Here is a 19541-nt window from a genome sequence, read left to right on the forward strand (position 1 = left end):
TGCCTCTCAATATCTGGATGCCCAAAGCAGAGCACATTAATTGTCCGCTCTTCCTCTCATTTTCAGGGAGGGGGCACAGAGGCTTTCCATAAGATGAATCTTCTGTTGTGTGCACTGTATGCACGTAAAGGTATCCCATCTCATGAATTTTAAAGGCAGCCAAAATGATCTGCTCTTTTGAAAAGTTTAGTTTGCACCACAAAACTGTAGAGTAATAACAAATTCTGAATGACTTTTCCTGCAATCTACAGTTTTCAGCACAGTTTTATTTATATAGGACATTTCACTGCAAAGAGTTCCAGAACTGCTTTAAAAATAATTTTTTTTTAAAAAAAAAAGTCTGCAGAAAGTTTTAAGGGAATCACTTCTGACCAGGATGAGCAAAGCAGCATTATGCAACAGTCTAGGGCAGAAACCTATTACATCTAACTGAAAAAAGGAGTATAGCAAGTAGGATATATATATCCAAAACTAGTGCCTTGCCCAATTTAGCAGCCACAAGCTTCCATTAAAAAGACTGTTATGGAACTGTTGGTGACCATAAATAACAGAGCCTCAAACTTGTATTTCCGCTGACAAAATCTGAAATATGCTTGCTCGTGCCTCAACCAGTGATGGAGGCGTGCTTGCACTTGAAGGAGTCTGAATACTTGCTAGACAGGCTTGGTGCTTCTTTCCAAAACCAACACTGCAACTTCAACTAGGCAGTGACCTTCTTTTTGGCTTCGTTCTCCACTTGCAAGAAGTACTTTCCCTCCCCTACCCACAGAGGTACTTTATTAGGGGAAAAAAAAATCCCTGACAACAAAACACCACCTTTTAGGAGAGTTTTAGCTAAATCAGCAAATTGCTCAAAAGTCAAGAAAAGCAGCTGTAAAAATAAGGTAATACTGAGCCAAACCAATGTCACTGCTAACAGTTAGTGGAGAGTGGGATTTCAACCCCTCATCTTGGGTACACCCAAAATGATAACTTTTAGAAATTAAAACTAAAATCCAGAAAATAATTAACCAGGTTTCTAAATATGCTCATTTCAATTTGCTTTCAACAATGATGGATGCGTTTACAAGAAGATCAAGATGTTTAAATACTCAGATAAACTAAAACATACACAGTTTTGTACAAGCATGACTAAGTCTGTTTCTCAGACTACAGCAATTTCTTACATCTTCTTTTAAGAGAAGGTTGTAACCCAGAACTTCCAAATGATTTCAGTGGAAAGTAAAAAAAAAAAAACCAAACAACCACCAACTCTGCTTGAAAACGAGCAGCACCGCATGGGCTACGTTACCTGCAGCACTGTGATCAGCTAGGTTTGCCGCAATGTTCTTTACCAGCAGTTTGAGTTCATGAGCCCTTGGAGGTTTAGGCGGACTAGTGCCCTGAGGGAGAAGGCTTATGTTCTGTACATTCTGTGAAAAGCAAGCACAACAAGAGGGATTGCGCATATGCAAATACCAATTACTTTTAATTTCTGTCACATCGACACAGGGAAGCAGACAGACGTGCGATGGGTGTAACATCAGCAAGTAGCCACACGGGAGTTATGATCACAAAGCCTTCACTGCCAAAGGCTATGTTGTTTTAAAGAACGTGTTCCAGTTGTTTCTGATCACCAAACGGTGTTAAGCTTATTCATTTGTAGGTCACAATTAAATAATAAAAACACTAAGCAGAAGGATACTTCTCAAAAGAGACTTACCTGAACCTCCTTTATATCTGTAGGCCTTGTACTCAACACTACAGATGGAGAAACTGAGCTAAAGAGGTTCTTCAAAACATCTCTGAGTGTTTCAGATATTGCACGTGTCCCTGCTGTCTGTCCCTAAGAGGAAACAAACGATCATGCTTCTCAAAACTCAGAAGAAAGAAGTTAAGGCAAAAATTAATTTGGTATATCTAAACTATCAAAGATATCGCAAATTAACTTTGTCCAAGACAGACATGGTTCTTGTTGCCAACAACAAAACATACCAAGAGATCATGCGAATAATTACTTAAATTTCCATATTAAGCATTAAAGGAAAACTAGAAATATACACTAAAAAAGTCACATGCTGTTCTGAGAGTTAGGAAGCCACAGCTATTAGCCACAAAACCAGAAGTTTCATTAACAGTTTATATCTTAAGATGGTGTTTTAAAGTTTTTGTACTGCTTTGCACCCCACTGAGAAAGCAGATCAGGTCATCAGATAAGCAGATCTGCACTGTTCCACTGATTTATTGGGAGTTCTGCCAGCTTGCAACCGCTGAGAACAAGCTAATCCTTTGCTGCACTGAAATAAAAAAAATTATTATAGCATCTCTTGGAGGTCTTCAACCTTGCTGAAAAGTGCACTGGAAGAACAGGTAGTCATGCTGCTTGAAGGGGCTGACTCATACATTTGTCCATTCAAAAATCTCACGGCAATCTGCGCGTAACACCACCATCTCTGAAGGATCAGAACAGATCACAGATTTTGCTAACACATGCACCTCCACACGATTAATTGTAAGGGGTATGAAGATGGTGAACCGCCCCTCCGTCCTGGAGAAGCCTGCTTCCCCGTCACGCTGCTCAAAGTCTCTTCTGCTCAGTTACCTACAGGGAGTGGATTTTTAAATTAAGCCATCACAGAAAGGGCAGTTTGATACCCAACTGCTCTGAAGGTAGCCCAGGAGAAATCTCACTGAGGTTTCTTTTCAGTACCAGCTCAAGTCTCAAACAACCACGCTCTGCGAACGCAGCAGAGCGCAGGCTTTGCCACCCTGGACACCCAGCACCTGCTGTTTCAAAAGCCTCCGTCCTTTCTTAGGTGTAGGAGAATGATCGTGCAATGACTTCTGCGCTCCTAAAGGTATGCTTGCAGCTTGCACAACAGGCCAAACAGATCTGGAGTAACAGCCCTTTCCCAATTACCTGTTACAGAAACATTTAGGGTGTTTCATAAAAATCCCAGGAATGCTGTGTACAGAAATCCCATTTCACTGCCTTCTTGCCTAACTGCCCTATGATGACAGGTCGCTACAGTTCAAAACATACAACAGCATTGACCAGTCCCACAGAAACTCTGCTTTGTTCACACCGTGCTCCCTCAAACAGCCACCAAGGAAAGAGGCAGCGGCACATTTCTGCAACTTGCAGATAGTACTCTTTTTCTTTAAAAAAATATTAAGGGAAATTAGGCTGTCTAAAGCCTCAGTTTCAGTAATTTTATTACGTTATTTAAATAAGCAGATAAATTGTGGTTAGTTTTCACTATTTGGTAATTTCTCTCCCCTGCCCTTACATAAACACTGTTTGATGAAGAACAGTGTCAACTTGCAAAATATCAGCTAACTCTCGCTTTGCCACCAACCTAAGCTGACATTTGTTATCCAAAGGTAACAACAGCAACAATAGCCATTGGACTTCTGCTCATAGGTATTTTCTGATGTTTCCATAGTTATTTGGAAAGCAGTCTGGTTAAAGAGCCTTCTGTCAGCCCAACCTCATTTTTAGCCATCCTTATTGGAAAAGTAATGCTCCATCACGACACCCTCTACAAGGCAAGCCATAATGGCTTAATTGCCAACCAGAAAGGCTTATGACAACACGTTTCGCTTTGGGTTTGACATGGGCTAGGGGTGTACAGCCAGCTGTCACGGCCGGCGTGGGGCACACCAGCACATGAAGTCATCGCGTGCAAACCCAAGCCCTGCCAAGTCAGCCAGGCTGCCAAACACAACTCAGGTTCACCCAGCTATTATCAACAGAAAATAGGTTATTCTATCCACCTTATTTGACTGATGACAAAACTGCTGTGTAAATAATCACAAGCAATTAAAGTTATTTATTTGTACACACGCTATTGCTTCCGAAAGAGGAAAAAAACAAGATACAAAAGCTGACATTAAGTTTAGGAGCTGAAACACCTTCTGAGGTGTAGGTTGCTCACAGGTTTTAGCTCTTTGTTTATTGCCTCCCCTTTTCCCTAAGCACTAATAGAAACTTCAAAGTGAAAATAAAGCCCTTAACTATCAAGAGCTTAACAGGCTTATTTTAAAAACGTGGGCAAAGTGCAACAAGTTGCAACTCCTTTGCAGCCCTGGACTTGGGCATCACTCAAAAAGCTGGTTGTGAAGTCCAGTGACTGTACCAGAGTCATCTGCATTTGTCACTAAGTACTTAATGACTGTCCAATATGTGGATAATCAACATGCCATCCCGACACGTGAAGGTCATTTACACTGCTACGTGTGCACAGTAAAATCTACATTAAAACACACTTCAGAAGACTCATTTGTCTTTAGTTATGAGTTTCACAGCTTTATGTACAAAACCTGTGGTAATAAATTATTACAATGCTAGGTCACTCAGTACAAGTCTTTAGAAGCAGTTCTACTATACAATAAACCTATTTTTTAATGAGGCCTTCTGTCAGAAAACCAACTTCACAAAACACAAGCAAATGTTCACCTGCTGCTGTAAGAAAGGCTTAAGTCGCCATGTTTGTGCCAAAACCAAAATATAATCGTGAAGTGTCAAAGGCAGAAGAGAGTCTCAGTTATGAAGAAACTCTTTCAGGGGATGTCCCAATGAAAACCCCCCAATGAATCAGTGTTTATGTACTAATATAAGGTGCAATTCCAAAAGCATCAAGATATTTTTAGATCATCCATCATTTCCTTAAATAATTGTATTTTTTCAGAGCTGTTTCTGAACTATTGTTGCCAGATTTCAAAACTGATTCAAGTTAAGGAAAAGGAAACTTTGTAATTACTTTGATGGGAATGCCATTACAACTGGGGTTTTTTATTATTTTAGAAGTGCTCCGAGAGAAGGTATTTAGGAACAGACATTTTTCACGCTTTTGAATTTGGATGAAGAATGTTTGCCAGGTCATTTGTCTGTCAAATACAGACTCGATTTATCTTTAATGCTTCAGTAATCTTCAGAAATGCTCCCAGATTTCAGAGATGTAGGGTTTTGATGGATGAGCCATGGCAGATGTCACTGAAGCAGTTCAAGACGGCACTGTCCACAGGTACCTGCTCTACACTTCTGCTGAAGGCAGCCAGCAGAAACAAATGGGTGTTTTTGCTTCAGCTCCTCCAGCCTCACCTGACACCTTCGCTCTAGACACTTCTTCTGCTAACCTAAAGCATTACACTGGGTTTTGCACCGAAGGGATGGAGACCCATCTTCTCTACCATTACAACAAATAAAACTTACTGACTGACCTCCTGCACTGTTGGCTGGATTTCAAAGTTGGTTTCATTGGTGTTAATGAGGAACCACTCAACTTTGACGTCTTCTCCTTTGTCTTTCACATAGAGCTGGAGCTGTGGATAGGAAAGCAGTTATTGGAGAGTGTTCTGGTGTCCTGTAAAGAACCTGTAGGTCAAGCTCCACACTAAGGCTCACCAAAGGAAGAATGATACCAGTTTCTGAGTAAGTAAATTCAAAGTGTCAGTCTAAGAAGGCAGAAGTTACTTAAGCTTTGAGAGTGCATGCCAGTCAAAAAAGGGAATTGCTGTTCTATACATCCAAGTAGTCTACCTAACGTTATTTATCCACAGTCTCCTAAAGAGGTGGCTTAATTTCTGAATTTATCACTTGCCCCTGAGGGAAACTGTAATATTATCAAACATTTTACCAGAGTTAACATGCTTTTGTATGCACTTTGCTAACAGGAGGTTCAGCTCAGCCATGGAATGAGACGTAACAAAAGGAAGAAGAGAGAGAACACCACTTAACACTTTACCTGCAAGTGAACTGGAGACAATTTCACGCTGTATGACTGACCTTCTGCAGCCACGGGTGAAGTATGCGAGACAGTAACAACAAATTTAACGGAATCTCCCACAACATTACAAGAAACCACCTAAAGAAATGAAAGGGGCAGGGGGGAGACAAAGGAAGGGAAAACCAAATTAGTCTTCAGAAGAAGGTTTGGTGAAGGCAAGAAAGGAACTAAGAAAAGGAAGGACTTTAAGCTACCAGAACTAGGCTAAATTCCGTAGGTGGGAGATTTCTAAGCAATTTCATTAACATCCCTAACTCCTTCTCTATATTCACTTCTAAAAACCGTAGTTCAAGTGTTCACTTCTTGACACAGAATTTAATACCTGGAAATTCTGGTATTTTCCAAAATTTCTTTTGTATTGTTATCCAATACAAAAGTAACTCCTCACCTGACAATGACTCTTTTGTGTTTTACGTATCTATATATTAAAAGCTCAAATATCACAATTTTGCATAAAGGAGAAAAAGTAGTTTGTTTTTCTTCCTCTTCTGCTCCAAACTAAGTAGCATACCGTAGGACAGCTAATTTTACCAAACAATATTTGGTGTGGTTGCATCCTACAAACGCGAAACTTTGGCATAATCCTGCTACTACAGAACAGAATTTTGTCTGAATAATTCCAGCTCCCAGTGGGGTGGGAAGGGGCAGGAGTCTTTAAAAATTTATTCAAGTCTTTGACCAAACCAAGAAATGCCATGAAATTTGGTGACGAAGCTGAATATCTAGGAAAAGTTTACATGCCACTTGATTGCAACAGACTTCGTTGAGTACACTCCCTCACTATTACGAGTAGTAATTTAACTTGTTATCACACTGAGTTTACAAACACCAAATGGCTTTTCCTCCCTCTCCTCTGCAAACTGACTGAGGTGCTGGAGGTGCCATGCAAAATTCTCGTATTGTGCAGAAAGCACCTGGCAGTACAGGGAAACCACAGGTAGAGAAGTCAGAAATCACTTGTTACACCAGGAAGAGAAGCTCACTTTGCAAACAGCTCTGCTTGTCACTTGTCCCTCTGTGCTTACTATCCCCATAGCTCCACCACTGGAAAGGATAGCTGAGCCCTCCTTAGAGAGGGTAGATTTAGATTAGATATTAGAAAGAAATTCTTTACTGTGAGGGTGGTGAGGCACTGGAACAGGTTGCCCAGAGAGGTTGTGGATGCCCCCTCCCTGGAAGTGTTTAAGGCCAGGTTGGATGGGGCTTTGGGCAACCTGGTCTAGTGGAGGGTGTCCCTGCCCATGGCAGGGGGGTTGGAACTAGATGGTCTTTGAGGTCCCTTCCAACCCAAACCATTCTGTGATTCTATGACTCAAAGTTATCCAGGTTAATGCAACACGCAGACAAATAATTAGCTGCAAGATTTGTTTGATGGAAACTCTGTACGTATGCTATTAGATTATGTTTGCACACTTATTGCTTCACTTACGGGCACTGGAATTGAAGCTGAAGGCTTTAAAATGAATCATGTACCTTCTGGAAGATCCTTATCAGTCTTTCCTTACATATATTTCATCTCCCTAGGCTCTATAGCATACATTTTAAGAACCACCAGAGCATTATCAAGGGCTTCAGAGCACATCCATTAAGGTACAGACTTAATTACAAAGGAGCAGGGGGAGGGGGTGGGCATGACAAATAAAAATCCCAACCACGCTCACAAGCAACAAGATTTGCCTTTTCAGGTTTGTGTTCTGCAAATTATAGTTTAGAAGTGGACAAATCAGTTTCCCTCACCTCTCCCCTTCCCCAAAGTCTAAATAACTTCAGAAGTTATTTCTGACCCTTAATCCCACAAAATCAACATGAACACCCACAATTATGATATAACACAAAGAATTTTTAAGCATTTTTAATAGCTAACAAGACCAAAGAGCCTAACTGCTTATTTTACTTGTACTCAAGTTGAAACACAGAATTGCTCCTTTCATTCATGAGGATGGATTGGCATGGCGACTCTTCAAAGACTTCAACAACGAATACATTCTTCCCTCTTTTTCAAGGGCAGAGGAGGGAAGAGGACAGGTCTGACACAAAAGCTGCTGACACTTGCGTGTCCTAAATGCAGTGGCTTATCATTCATGCACACTTCATCCACCCATGCATAGGAAGTTCAATGCATTCAGAACAAGTTGGACTTGCTGCACATGTGATGCAGAGCCATTCGTCTGGAATTTCTGGATGTCCAAGAACCAAGGTTGCCAGGTACACAGTTGATTACTGCTTTAAAAAAATAAAAGTGTGGCAGGAGAGTGGGTAGATGAGCTCATGTGCCAACTTTTTCTTAATCGTGTTTACTTCTAAGTAAAGGATGGAAACAGACATTGCAGGTGGTGGAACTTTCACTCTTCTTTCTATACCTTGCCAAGAGATGCTAAATCCTTTTTTTTTTTTTTTAAATATTTGTACCTTTAGTTTAGGAGCCCAAACCATTAGTGTCCCTGACTAATTTATTTTCTGCCAAAGACATCTACCAAGTCCTACTCCCCTTCTCCCCTCACTTCTAGTGAAATAACTGTGGTCTTCAGGTACAGAGTTCTGTTAATTTTTAATCCAATCAGAAAAAGGAGTGGTTCCATGTTTTTGTTAATGGAAAATAATATGTCTTTGTATCAGGTGAATCCCTTTGTGCTGGGAGCAGGATGGATTATGGAGTCAGAATACCGACAGTAGTACAATTCTGGGCTGGAATTTGAAGAGAAAGCGATTCTGTTTTCATCTAAGATGCTGCCGGAAGCAGTGAGAAGTCGATTAAGAAGACTGCACCTGCTGCTTCCCTTTTTAAGTGACATTCCTTTACAAGTGTAGCAGATGATTTTGACAGACGGCAGCTGAAATACGTAGGCCATTTTCCCCAGAAGAGTCACATGAATAAAAATACTGAAGCTTCCTGTGCTACGCTCCTCTTCCTCCATGCCCCCCATCCAACCTCCTCCCTCAAATTAATTTTCTCTGCAGAGATGAAGAGTGGGAGAAGGGAGGGCCAGGCAAAGCACCCCTTTCTGGTTGACAGAGGAGAGAAAGAGGAAGGATAGATGTTCACAAGAAAACAGCAGCACCTGGGCTGATGGGAAGGGAGCTGCTCTTCAACTGTATTTATCTTCCTCATCTCTCTCCCCCACCCCTCCTTACCAGGGACATTCCCAGTCATCAACACTGTGTTTTAGAGTCTAGAAATCTGGTCATTTTTATAACAAATTGCTCTTTAAAAATTAAGCCCTTGTACCACTGCACAGCAGCTGTGGCCAGGTAATTCTGGGCTCCCAGAGGGGTCACAGCCCAGCTCTCTCTTGTTACCTTACATCTGGACAAGCAAGACCTCCTAAATTAGCAGAAATAAGGTGAAGTAGCAGCACAAATAAACCAGGACTCTTCCACCAGCAAGACCAAGGTATTTTCTCCCTCGAGCACCTCCATACCTCTAGCCTCCTCCAGCGCAAACACCCCGACACCATCCAAGGAGTCTCTGGACCCACCATGAACGGGGTTCCCAGCCCTTCCTCAGGGTGTCTTTGCCAGCAAGGCTTTGCTCCTGCTCCTCCTCTGCCACCGCTCCCCACACTCAGCTGGCTCCTGGCACTCGATGACCCCCATGCAATCGTTATTCTTGCTGTCTCCTCTACACCCTCCAGCCTCCTCTCTCACCACCTCTCCTCTCCTGCCACTGTCTGTGACCACATCAGACCACCGCGTGGGACTTGGCAAAACTCCCCGACCTAGCTGGGCGCTGTTCTTCGTCTGACCAATGCTGGCACCCAGCTCTGCTGAGCTGCAGATGCTGTAACACTTCCACACACCTTGCTTATATGTATCTAAAATTATTAGTACAATTATCCTAAAAAAAAAATTAAAAAATTCTGTTTCAGATAATCAACCACAGGAACGAAGGAGACTGAAAAAGCACTGAAGTTGGAGTAAGAGAAATATTTTTCTAAGAAACTCAGGTGTCCAAACTTGTGTACCCCCACCTATTAAAGTCCCTTTCCCTCTATATCTTGACTTTCGTCCTTTGCAGTTCCTCTGGACAGAGCTGCAAAATTTCAGTTTCTTTCCTTCCTGAAGTATCAGCAGAAGCCACACCATCTCAAGGAGCACTGGAGTGCCTCTGCTCCTCACACGTAGCGTCCTCTCACCTTGAGGTTTCAAGCTTAGGCACTGGCACCCCACTGATTCGTGCACTACACACAGCCTTTTCGTTACTCCTCCCTCCCCTGGCCAACAGAGGGTGAAGGACCATGACTTCAGGGGGAAGTTCTGACAGCTCTGCCAGGGAAGGTCTTCTTCACCTTCCTCAGGCCCCAACCGCATCACGCGCGCTTGTAAAACCCTCGGCATTACAAGCCTTGACTGCTTTTTTTCTGGAAAGGAACAGGTTTTACTGCATTTGGTATTTATTTCCAGAAAGAGCAGGTTACTCAAGGTTACTCAGTAGTATGTAAGTAATATGAATCTTTAACATTTCCACAAGAAAATTAGTATACCCCGTGAGGCAGCCACGCAGTGAAAGCTGCCTTGATCTCAACTGTGGGGACCAGTACACTATTAAATTTAGGACCCCCGCCATTTCCTATGTTTGTTTTGGAGTACTATTCTGAGAAGGCGGCGGCTCTTTTTTTTTTGTCACGGAAAACTTACCTTGTCAATGGCCACGCACACAGGCAGCTTGTGTGCTCAGCCTAAAACCTCACCCTAGGAAAATTTTCCAGTGAGAAGCTTCTGCCTTTCCACAGTCATAACACTCAGCTGTTCAGAAGAAGAATTACTTTATCCAAGCAGTTTACTGAGTGACACAGACAAACTGAAGGAGAGAAGACAAATGCAACATCTAACCTGGCCACAGCTAGGGGTGATTTTTAGAAGCTGTTATCAAAGCAAGTTTGCCTGCAACTATAATGAGACAACCCCTGACCAGTTTTCCAAAATGACGGTAAACACCAGGGTGAAGCGAGGGTGAGTGATGGAATGAGTGCATGAGAGAGAGCGTTATGACGTGTGCAACAGAAACAAAGCAGCAACTGATAAAACAAGTGAATTTATCCATTCCTTTGAGACCAACAGACACACAAATTCAAAAAAAGTGGGGGGAAAAAGGGGAGGGGGGAATAAAACAAACAAGCAGGGAGTACAAGGAGACAAGACAGGAAGAATTTTCAATACACCTATCAAGTAAAGTGAATATCAAACAGTACGAGGACAGGAAGCAGTACTTACATTTAAGAAAGGGGAAAATAAATAAGTACCAGAAATAGACTTGCTAGTTTGGCCTCACTAACACGCAAATCTTTACAAACAATTTGGGAGATGGCATTGCTGAAGACAGAGACCAACAGAAGACAATAAAACACAGGGAGAGAGATTCAGTTGCGGGGAGCCAGGCACATCGTGCCGTTGGGGTGCTATGGCATCCCTGACCCCTGTGCTGAGCTGCCAAACCTATAGGAAGCCCGCACACATCTGCGGTAACAGCTGCAAGATGGGCAGGCTACCTGACAGTGCCAAAACCAGTATTATCTCCATTGAAGCAAACAAATCCCAACCTTGATGTCTTCCTTTGACAAGACACTCAGTTGTTAGGTAGGTTAGATCCATTATGTTGTCTATTTTAGTAGGGTCACCGCACTGATAATTCAGCTTGTACTCCATCATTCCTATGTTAAGGTGAACGAGGATGTGTTTGAAAGGGAGAGGACAGGACAGTGAGCAGGGAGGTGACAGCTGGAAACAAGTTACAAAGGAGCTTGTCAGGCACCAACTCTATTGCATAGTTAATGTCCAAAATCCCTCAGGAGAAATCTGAAAGCAAGTGTGATGCTGAGAAAAGCAAGTGGGGAAGCAGCAATACAAAGGAAGATTAGGACGTCACACAGAAAAACTGGAAAACCTTGAAGACTAGAAGTGAAATGCAATTCAAATTACACAGTGTGTATGAGAATTAACAAATACTACTTCTACAAAGGGCAGCTTATCACTGGGAGAACACCAAAGGAAGAGAGACTGAGATGTCTCAAGTCAGTCACAGTGTGAAGCAGCCACAGGAGAGGCAGATCGGAAGCCTAAAATACATCAAGAAAGCACCTTCGGAGACACAAAGCAGTACTCTCCTTGCATGGTGAGACCTCACCTGTAGTGCTGTGTGTCACTTCAGCCATGAAGTTCAAGAAAATGGATTTAACTGGACCTACTGCAGAGAATGGGTGCACAGGAGTGACTTACGAGGCAGGACAACATCATGAAAGGAGACTGAAGTAACAATTTACTTAGCCAAGGTAAACAAAGGCTGGAAGGAAATATAATTCCTTTACAATGTATTTACTGACAGCAAGCACCACAGAAGAAAAATAAATACATTAACGATAAAGGATTATACTAGTACAGAACTAAAAAAACAAGAAAAAAAAAGCTGCATGGGCCATGAGTCCATTTAGGCTTGTAAAAAAACCCCAAGTCATTAAAGCAGCAAAGCTCTGGGGTAGCTTTTCAAACAAAATAGGGAGTTAAAACACAATAGGAACTGCACGTGACGGTCAGGGCAGGGTGGCTGCAAATGACGTGATACCAAGATGAAGCTACAACAGCCGTGTGGGTGAATAAGGCCTCTTTGGGCATGCTGTACTGCTCATGGGAAAACAGAACCTCTCACAAGCCTGCAAAACAGTCCTCCTTTCTCTCCAACATTTGCCCCAGCAAGATTCATCACACAAAAATTAACATGAAGCTTTCATATTTGCTGTTGCCTGTTGTGATCCAAGACAGTCATTCCCTGTATAGCAACTTATTATCACTCATTAAAGGAATGGCACTCTGAGGGCATTTTACCTCTTTCTATTTAAGCATGAAGTAGGAAAAGAAGGGAGATTTCTGTTGTAGCCTCCTCATTTTAAACCCTCTGTGCCAAGTCTGCAGCAAGAGAATCATCTTTTTTGTTGCCTTTGTTGTTGTTATTGTGAAGTTCAAAGCCTCTGGAAATAGACTGCAGTAAGGGAAAGGTTGGCAGAATTAGGTAAGAATATTCCTAATGTTTACTTTATTAAAGCAAAACAACCAACACCACACAATGAAAACAGGCTACTTCATTCTATATTTTTAGGCTCTGGCCCAAAATTGGAGTGAAGGCAACGTATAAATAGAGGCTTTGTCAAGAAGCAGTGTGGTGTAACCTTCAGCCACAGAGTAGCTCTGTCCCCATCGCAACGGCTTTGGCCAAGCTCACAACCAGCAGCTCCCCGAACCATGTCTGCAGCACTGCACTGTGGAGCATACACCAGTTTCACAACTTTCAGCTTCTTCAAGGCAAGGACAGTATGAATATATCTAAGGACTGCACATGTCAGTGTGTGTCCCGATCATAAACAGGGCTGTCAGCTGTAATATAATAATTGCAGTCTGGCTGGCAATCCCATCTTGGAGCAAGACTGCAGGCGAGTCTTCTCAGCACCAGGCAGGCCCATCACCTGGACGTGCTTCAAGAGGACAGAGGACCACCCACCACAAAAGACATACCACAGGGCTCTATCAGCATATAGTTGCATTGAAGTATTACACATCCCATGCTTACTGCTATTTTGATCTCTCACACTCAATCCTCCACTTCCTTTGATGACCACAACCTCCCTGATGCAAGGTCAAATACATATTTGAAACAACTTGCAGTAAATCAAGCCCTGGCTGCTAAACCGAAGCACCTATACACTCTTGTTATACAGATCACAAGTAAAGCAGCATGTTGAACTGGTTGCAGGAAAACAGTCTTGTACCACCTGATGCCTCAGGCAAGTGCAGAGCTCTGCGGGATGCTACAACATTGATAAACACGCAGCATATGGCCACAAGCTACATTCAGAGCCAGCCACACCAGTGGTGAGTTACAAGCATGTACCAGAAGTTTGAGTTTGGACAAGCTGTGGAAAGAGATTTCAATTTCATATGCAAAGATTAGGAGTTTGAAGAGCAGGGGGGAGAAGAAAGCATCACCAAAAAAAACCCTGTGGACCCTTCGTATTACCTGAGGAATATGTAAGAGAGACAATTACTGTATGAGAGAACTCCTGAGGTGTTTAGAGAAAGCTATGCATTTAAGGAAGGAGGGAAAGTGGCTACCAGAGTGCCACTCTAAGGTTATTATACACTGAAATCCAAATAAATATTCAAGTTGTACCTTAACTGAAGGAGTAAGAATAATTCAGATAAATTTTTCCAGCAGCTGTGCACAAGATTATGGAAACAGGTTTTAGGACAGTTCAGAAGAACCCAGTTTACGTAAGCAAACCTGTTTTAATCCAATACATTTTTAAATGTGCTTATATTGGTTTAAGCTGCTACAAAACCACATTAGATTGCTGGCTGCAGTGAAACAGCTCGATTAACATACTGAAATGGCTCAACCCAAGGTCAGACAAGGACCAGAGACTGCACAAGGGAGGGTGCCGGATTGCAAAGCAACAGGTAGAGGAGAGCAAAAGAACAGCCCTACAGCAGCCAGCAGTTCCTCAGGCTTTGGCTGCTGCGGAGCCAGCACTCGCTACCTTCTGCTGCCCAAGCTTAACCACAGCAGGTTTGGGTGCCCACGGGGCACTGCAGGCACTAACTTACCTCACTGCTATGCCAGTCAGAATCTACATTTAAACAATGCAGAAGTTAACTGAGGAGTGCAGCAGAGATGTTCCCAGTGGTACAGAGTGACTTCAGGGAAACCCAGGACTGCAGCATCATGCCTTGGTTCTGGCATGCAGGCAAGGCCAAAAGCTAGTTTGAGCCTTGAGATGCTGCTCACATCGTGGTCCAGCCACAGGCACGGTACCCTGAGCGCAGAGCTGCCCCCAGGGGGCCAGTGAACTTTGACGCTGGCCAGGGGCAACCAGCAGACCCAAACCTCCTGTCCATCTCCCATGCAAACACATTTGCAGCCCTGCCCACGTTCCAGCAATGTTTTAGACACTGCACTGCAAGACACCCGTTTTTTCTGCTGGTAGTCACTAGCTTTTATTTCTGGCAGATCTCCTTCAGTTGCTGGCTTCACATATTACACAGCACACCACTTTTAGACCTAGCAGTGCCCTCTCTTAACCGTTTCCCGTTGTGGTGTCTTCCAGTGGCACAGAGTAACATTAGTGCCAACTCTACAGCCCTACCAACTCCAGGGTCTCCAGCCCCTCTGCTGGGGCAGGGACCACTGGTAGGGGGAGGGAAAAAAAAGCAAAAAGGGGAAAAAAAGGGAAAGATAACAAGTGCACAAACAACTTTACATGTTGGCCATCCCCAGCTGCCACCAATCAGGGTGTGCCTATAAGTTGTGTACCAGGCAGATAAGCATGCATACTTTTCAAAGGAATCATGGTAGAGCTGCTTAACATCTAAATAAGACAAGCAAACTAAAATAACAAAGCAAAACAAGAAGAAAAGCATTAGGCTAATTTGATGTGGGTGCCTAAAGCTGAGCACCAGTTCAGATGTGACTAGTAGTTACAGTCACTAGGATGAGCATGCAGAAGCTATCATTGCTAATAAGCGTACGTATATTTTTACCCTAAGAGCCACATTCTGCCTTATTTTCTCTGCTCTAAGCACGAGGAAAACCACTTCCCAGTATGTGGGGTGGGAGAGGAAGAAAGAGACCATTCGCTCCTCACTGAATACAGGATTCAGCACAGTCAATACTTCAACCTCAGGACTTTGCAGCTGTTCCACTGATCCTTACCCAGCTCTGACTTAGGAAGCAAACCTGTAATCAGCCACACAAACAGCAAGAGGCAGACAAAGATGTCTTCCTGTCCCAGAGGAGAAGTGTCCCTTTCCTTCTTCATGAAATCCCTACCCCATGCTTCAGCAATAGGATGGGGAACCATTGTACTGATGGTGGGGGTGGGGGGAGAGGGCTGCTGTATGAGCTCATATAAACTTGGCATAACTCTGGTTATTGTTCATTTGGTAGAAGCCCTGGAGCGCATTCTGCTCAGTACTTGCAAAAGAAGTGAATCAATGTCAAGAGTTTGCACACGTTCATTACAGAGGCAGCCTCTTACCAGCCTTGACAAACCGAGATCAAGTGTACAGAAGTATTGACAAATAAAACTCCCGCTGACACTTGTAAGAAAAGTTAACGCTTCCTGCCAAGAAGTGCACTGAAACAAAACAAAACTGAAGTTTACCTTCTCTTGAGCTGACTTTACAACACTAACAACTTGTTTAACTGCTAGCTCAAGTGGTTCTGGTGGGTCATCTTCCTCAAATGTAAGCAACTGTGAATCCTAAGAAAGAAGAAAAAATAAGAATCATTAGGTGACAAAGCCATCACTTGAAAACAAGTGATAAAAATGCACTGCCAGTGAAGTTCCCGGAAGACCTGGAGACAGAATTGCAAATGTATGTCAAAACTTGTACGTATTAATTGCACGACACCTCACTACATAATACAGGGTAGAGCCTGAAAACCTGTACTTAGGACATAACTATGGGCCTAATCATAATTCATCTTTCTCTGTAGCAGATTATCAAGGTACACAGCACAGCATGAAGCCCATGAGCAGGGACAGAGTTCAGTGAAACTGCTTTACTTGAGTAAGGGTTAATCAGTGCTGTATTTTTAAAGGGCGTTTTTGGTTTGGCCTAATAATATTGCTGCACTAGGCTATGCCAAAACTAAGAAAAAACAAATATCATCTTGCAGAGGTGAGGAAAGAAGCCTCCCCTCCCCAATCCTTCCTTGTGTGTGACAGCTGGCAGCAATGACAGCTACTCAGTCTTCACACAGGCAGCAAGGAAAAGACAGCATATACCTGTTTTGGCAGTGAGGTCATACTTTCAGAGACATCAGCACCCACATTCTCCACCTGCTACCCACACCGAGTGGTCAGCACCATTTCCCTCCTCACCCCAGGTTGTTTTGCACGCAATAATTTCATTAGCAGTGTGCCGTTGACATTGTTTTGGGAGGCTGACAGTGGGAGCCAAGCCATGCTGCAGTGCCAGGCAGCGAACTCATGGCAAGAGAGGGCTCCAGCTGCTCTCCTGGGGAGGGAGGGTGCCTGTGCCCTAGTCAGAGTGGCTTTGGTCTCTGGCTGGGGATGGGAAGCTGATGCTTGTTTCTAGTTAGCTTCAGTTCCCAGCACCTGTGCCCAAGCTATCTGGGCTCTCCTCTTCCACAAGCACAAGGCAAACCTTCATTTCTTACCACAACCCATGCTTTTCTGCACTGCACTGTGCAATTTGAAAGGGCAGACAAAGCACTTTTCTTTCCCTGCCCTAACTTATGGTGATGCCTGGAAAGTGTTAAACTGCTTTCCTTATCTTTCACACACACACGTTGCCTGCTCTTCCTTCTCCCCCAGCCTGCCCCCCAACATGCAGGAAGAAAGCACGCTGGGGCTGCCGGGAAATGAAGCTCCTAGACCTAGGGAGAAGGCTGGGCACAAATTCGGACAGCTGGGTACATGCAGCTCCCTAGATAGCCTCAGCATTTTCCACTGACATGGCTAGGGTTTGGTCCTGAGGACCAGGGAATTAGGTTGCCACGGCCTCACTTAAACTCCTCACCTCTTAGACCCGGGCATACCATTACGAACCACCGAGTGGGATCCCATGCCGCACCCTTTGCAAGAAGGGTAGGATGAGATGGGAAGGGATGCCACGTTTTGTGCATTTCTTACCTGACCCAGGTTAAAAACAGACTGACAAAAACCCGAGAAGCCCACAGCTGTCTGGGGGACGCTACCCCTCAGCATCACACCGACACGCACACGGGTTCAGCACGGCCTCAGACAGCCGAAGCCCAGGGCAGGCCAGCCCCGGGAGCTATCTGCCAAAGGACCGGCCGCAGGCCCCGTGCCGCAGACCAGGGCAGGAAGTTTCCATTGTTTCCTCCTCCCCGCACCCGAACAATGTTATCGGCGGCGCAAGCCCCCGCCAGGGGCCGCGGAGGTCATGGCTTCCCCCCCCGCCCCGTCCTTCCCTGCGTCCACTCTGCCCCTCTGGCCAGCTCCCGCCTTCAGCTTCCTGCCAAGCAGCCACCAAACATATACATATGTAAATACATACATACACACACATGCACATGGCGGGACAGTAACGCACCGGCAGGCACTGTCAGCAACGTGCTGACGGCACCCCCACGTATCTTTGGGGCAAGTCCCAGTGTACCCACAGCCGCTCCTCGCCCCGGGCAGGGAGAGCCCTCGCCCGCCCCGCCCCGGCGAGTCGCCCCACGGCCCAGAGGCCCCCGCCTTCAACGCGGCGGGCGCGGCGGAGCAGCCGACGGCGCTGCCCGGAGCTCCCCGGCCGGGCCCTGCGGCGGGGCGGCCCCCCGTGTCCCGGCCCGCCCGCCCTCCCACCGCCCCTCACTTGCGACCCCGGCACTCACCGCCCGCGCCGCCGCCTCGGCGCTGAGCGCCGCCACCCAGGCCCGCCGCCACTGCCGCCGCCAGCTGCCCAGCGACAGCGCCCAGGCCAGCACCGAGCTGCCCTCCTCTAGCAGCTCGTCCCGCCGCGGCGGCGGCGGCAGCGGCTGAGGCGGCGGCCGGCCCCGCCGCAGGGCCAGCAGCGCATACTGCACCAGGTAGACGGCCAGAGTTGCCAGCGCCGCCACGAAGAGGGCGACCAGCGCGCACCAGCGCAGTTCGGCCAGCCCGCCCGCCAGCCACGCCATGGCTGACCATAATGGGAACCGCGCTACCGGCCCCCACCAAGGCGCGCACGGCGGCGGGGCCGGGCAGCGGCAACCGCAGCCCGCGCAGGGCCCGAGCCGGGAGCAGCAGCACAGCGTCCGGCTGCCTGCCTGGGGACGCGCCGCACCGCCCGCCCGCCCACGGCGCAGTCACCGCCCGGCCCGCCCCTGCCGGCGGGGCGGTGAGGGGAGGGGAAGCCTGACCACGGCCCCAGCCCCTGCCCAGCGTGGGCGGTGGCGGACCTGCCCATGAGCGCGGCGGGGAGCTGGCGCTCTGCCGGCGCGGCCGGGTCGGGTCGCGTCGCGCCTCGCTCGGCGGCGGAGGGGTCCTCGGCCCGCGACTCCCCTGGCGTCCCGCGGCAGAGCGGGTGAGGGGGCGCCTGGTGTCCCGGGCGGCTGCAGCGGGAGGGAGTGGGGCTCGGGGCGGGTGCCTGGGGCGCAGGCTGCGGCCGGGCGGGTTCGTGTGCGTCCTGAGCCGGCGCTTCTCGGAGAAACCATTTGCCGTACCGGGCGGTGCTGTGGGCAGGATGGGACGAAAAGAGCTTTTACAAGGATGGGCAAAAAGGGAGTTTCAATAGAGACACTGGGACCGGAGAGGCGTTCAGAGGCCCAGGAAAGGCACAGGTGTCAAGCTAATAATTTTCGTTGGTTTTCACCTACCAAAAGGTTTCCCCTTACATCAGTGTAATTTAGTGATGTCGTTTGCACACTAAGAAACAACTGCAAACGAAAAATCAAGTGAACTGCCCCTCTCACCTTTGCACACAAAACAGGCCTGACTTTTTCCCCAGAAAAGAAAAATAATGTAACTTTGTGTTCAAGAGACTGAGGCATACTCACCTAGTTTATGTCAGAATTACAAAGCCCAGCGGATAAAATTGCCACGCTGCCCCTCAGTAGCAAACGGGTGTTTTGTGAAGGCACCCCTGTTACTTGCAGGTCCGTGATCGGCCTTCCCACTCACCACATCGCTGCGGGAACAACTCAGGAGATGACGAGACATTTTATTTTTCCCTCTGCTCCCTGTCAAAGGGCGAACGCAAGCTTCCCTTTTCTTCCCGGTGCCTCAGCATCTCCTCTGTTGAGGATTTCAAACACCAGAAGGAGGAAAAAACAAA

General features: G+C 46.0%; 1 protein-coding gene across 3 annotated transcripts in view; it reads right to left on the reverse strand.

Annotated features, from left to right (window-relative positions):
- C2CD2 (C2 calcium dependent domain containing 2) overlaps window positions 1-18587 on the reverse strand; it is a 38746-nt gene extending 20159 nt beyond the window's left edge. The window contains exons 1-6 of one of the 3 annotated variants that reach the window (XM_054831626.1): window positions 18121-18587; window positions 15914-16012; window positions 5727-5846; window positions 5203-5304; window positions 1703-1825; window positions 1292-1412 (exon numbers count right to left, since the gene is read on the reverse strand). In XM_054831626.1, coding sequence (XP_054687601.1) covers window positions 1292-1412; window positions 1703-1825; window positions 5203-5304; window positions 5727-5846; window positions 15914-16012; window positions 18121-18405 — 850 coding nt within the window. In that variant the 5' untranslated portion in view covers window positions 18406-18587. The remainder of the gene's footprint in view (window positions 1-1291; window positions 1413-1702; window positions 1826-5202; window positions 5305-5726; window positions 5847-15913; window positions 16013-18120) is intronic. The other 2 variants (XM_054831645.1, XM_054831635.1) reach the window with 2 other exon arrangements.
- Window positions 18588-19541: the final 954 nt, after the last annotated feature.

This window comes from Grus americana, chromosome 1 (assembly GCF_028858705.1).
Source record: "Grus americana isolate bGruAme1 chromosome 1, bGruAme1.mat, whole genome shotgun sequence".
Classification (NCBI taxonomy): Eukaryota; Metazoa; Chordata; class Aves; order Gruiformes; family Gruidae; genus Grus; species Grus americana.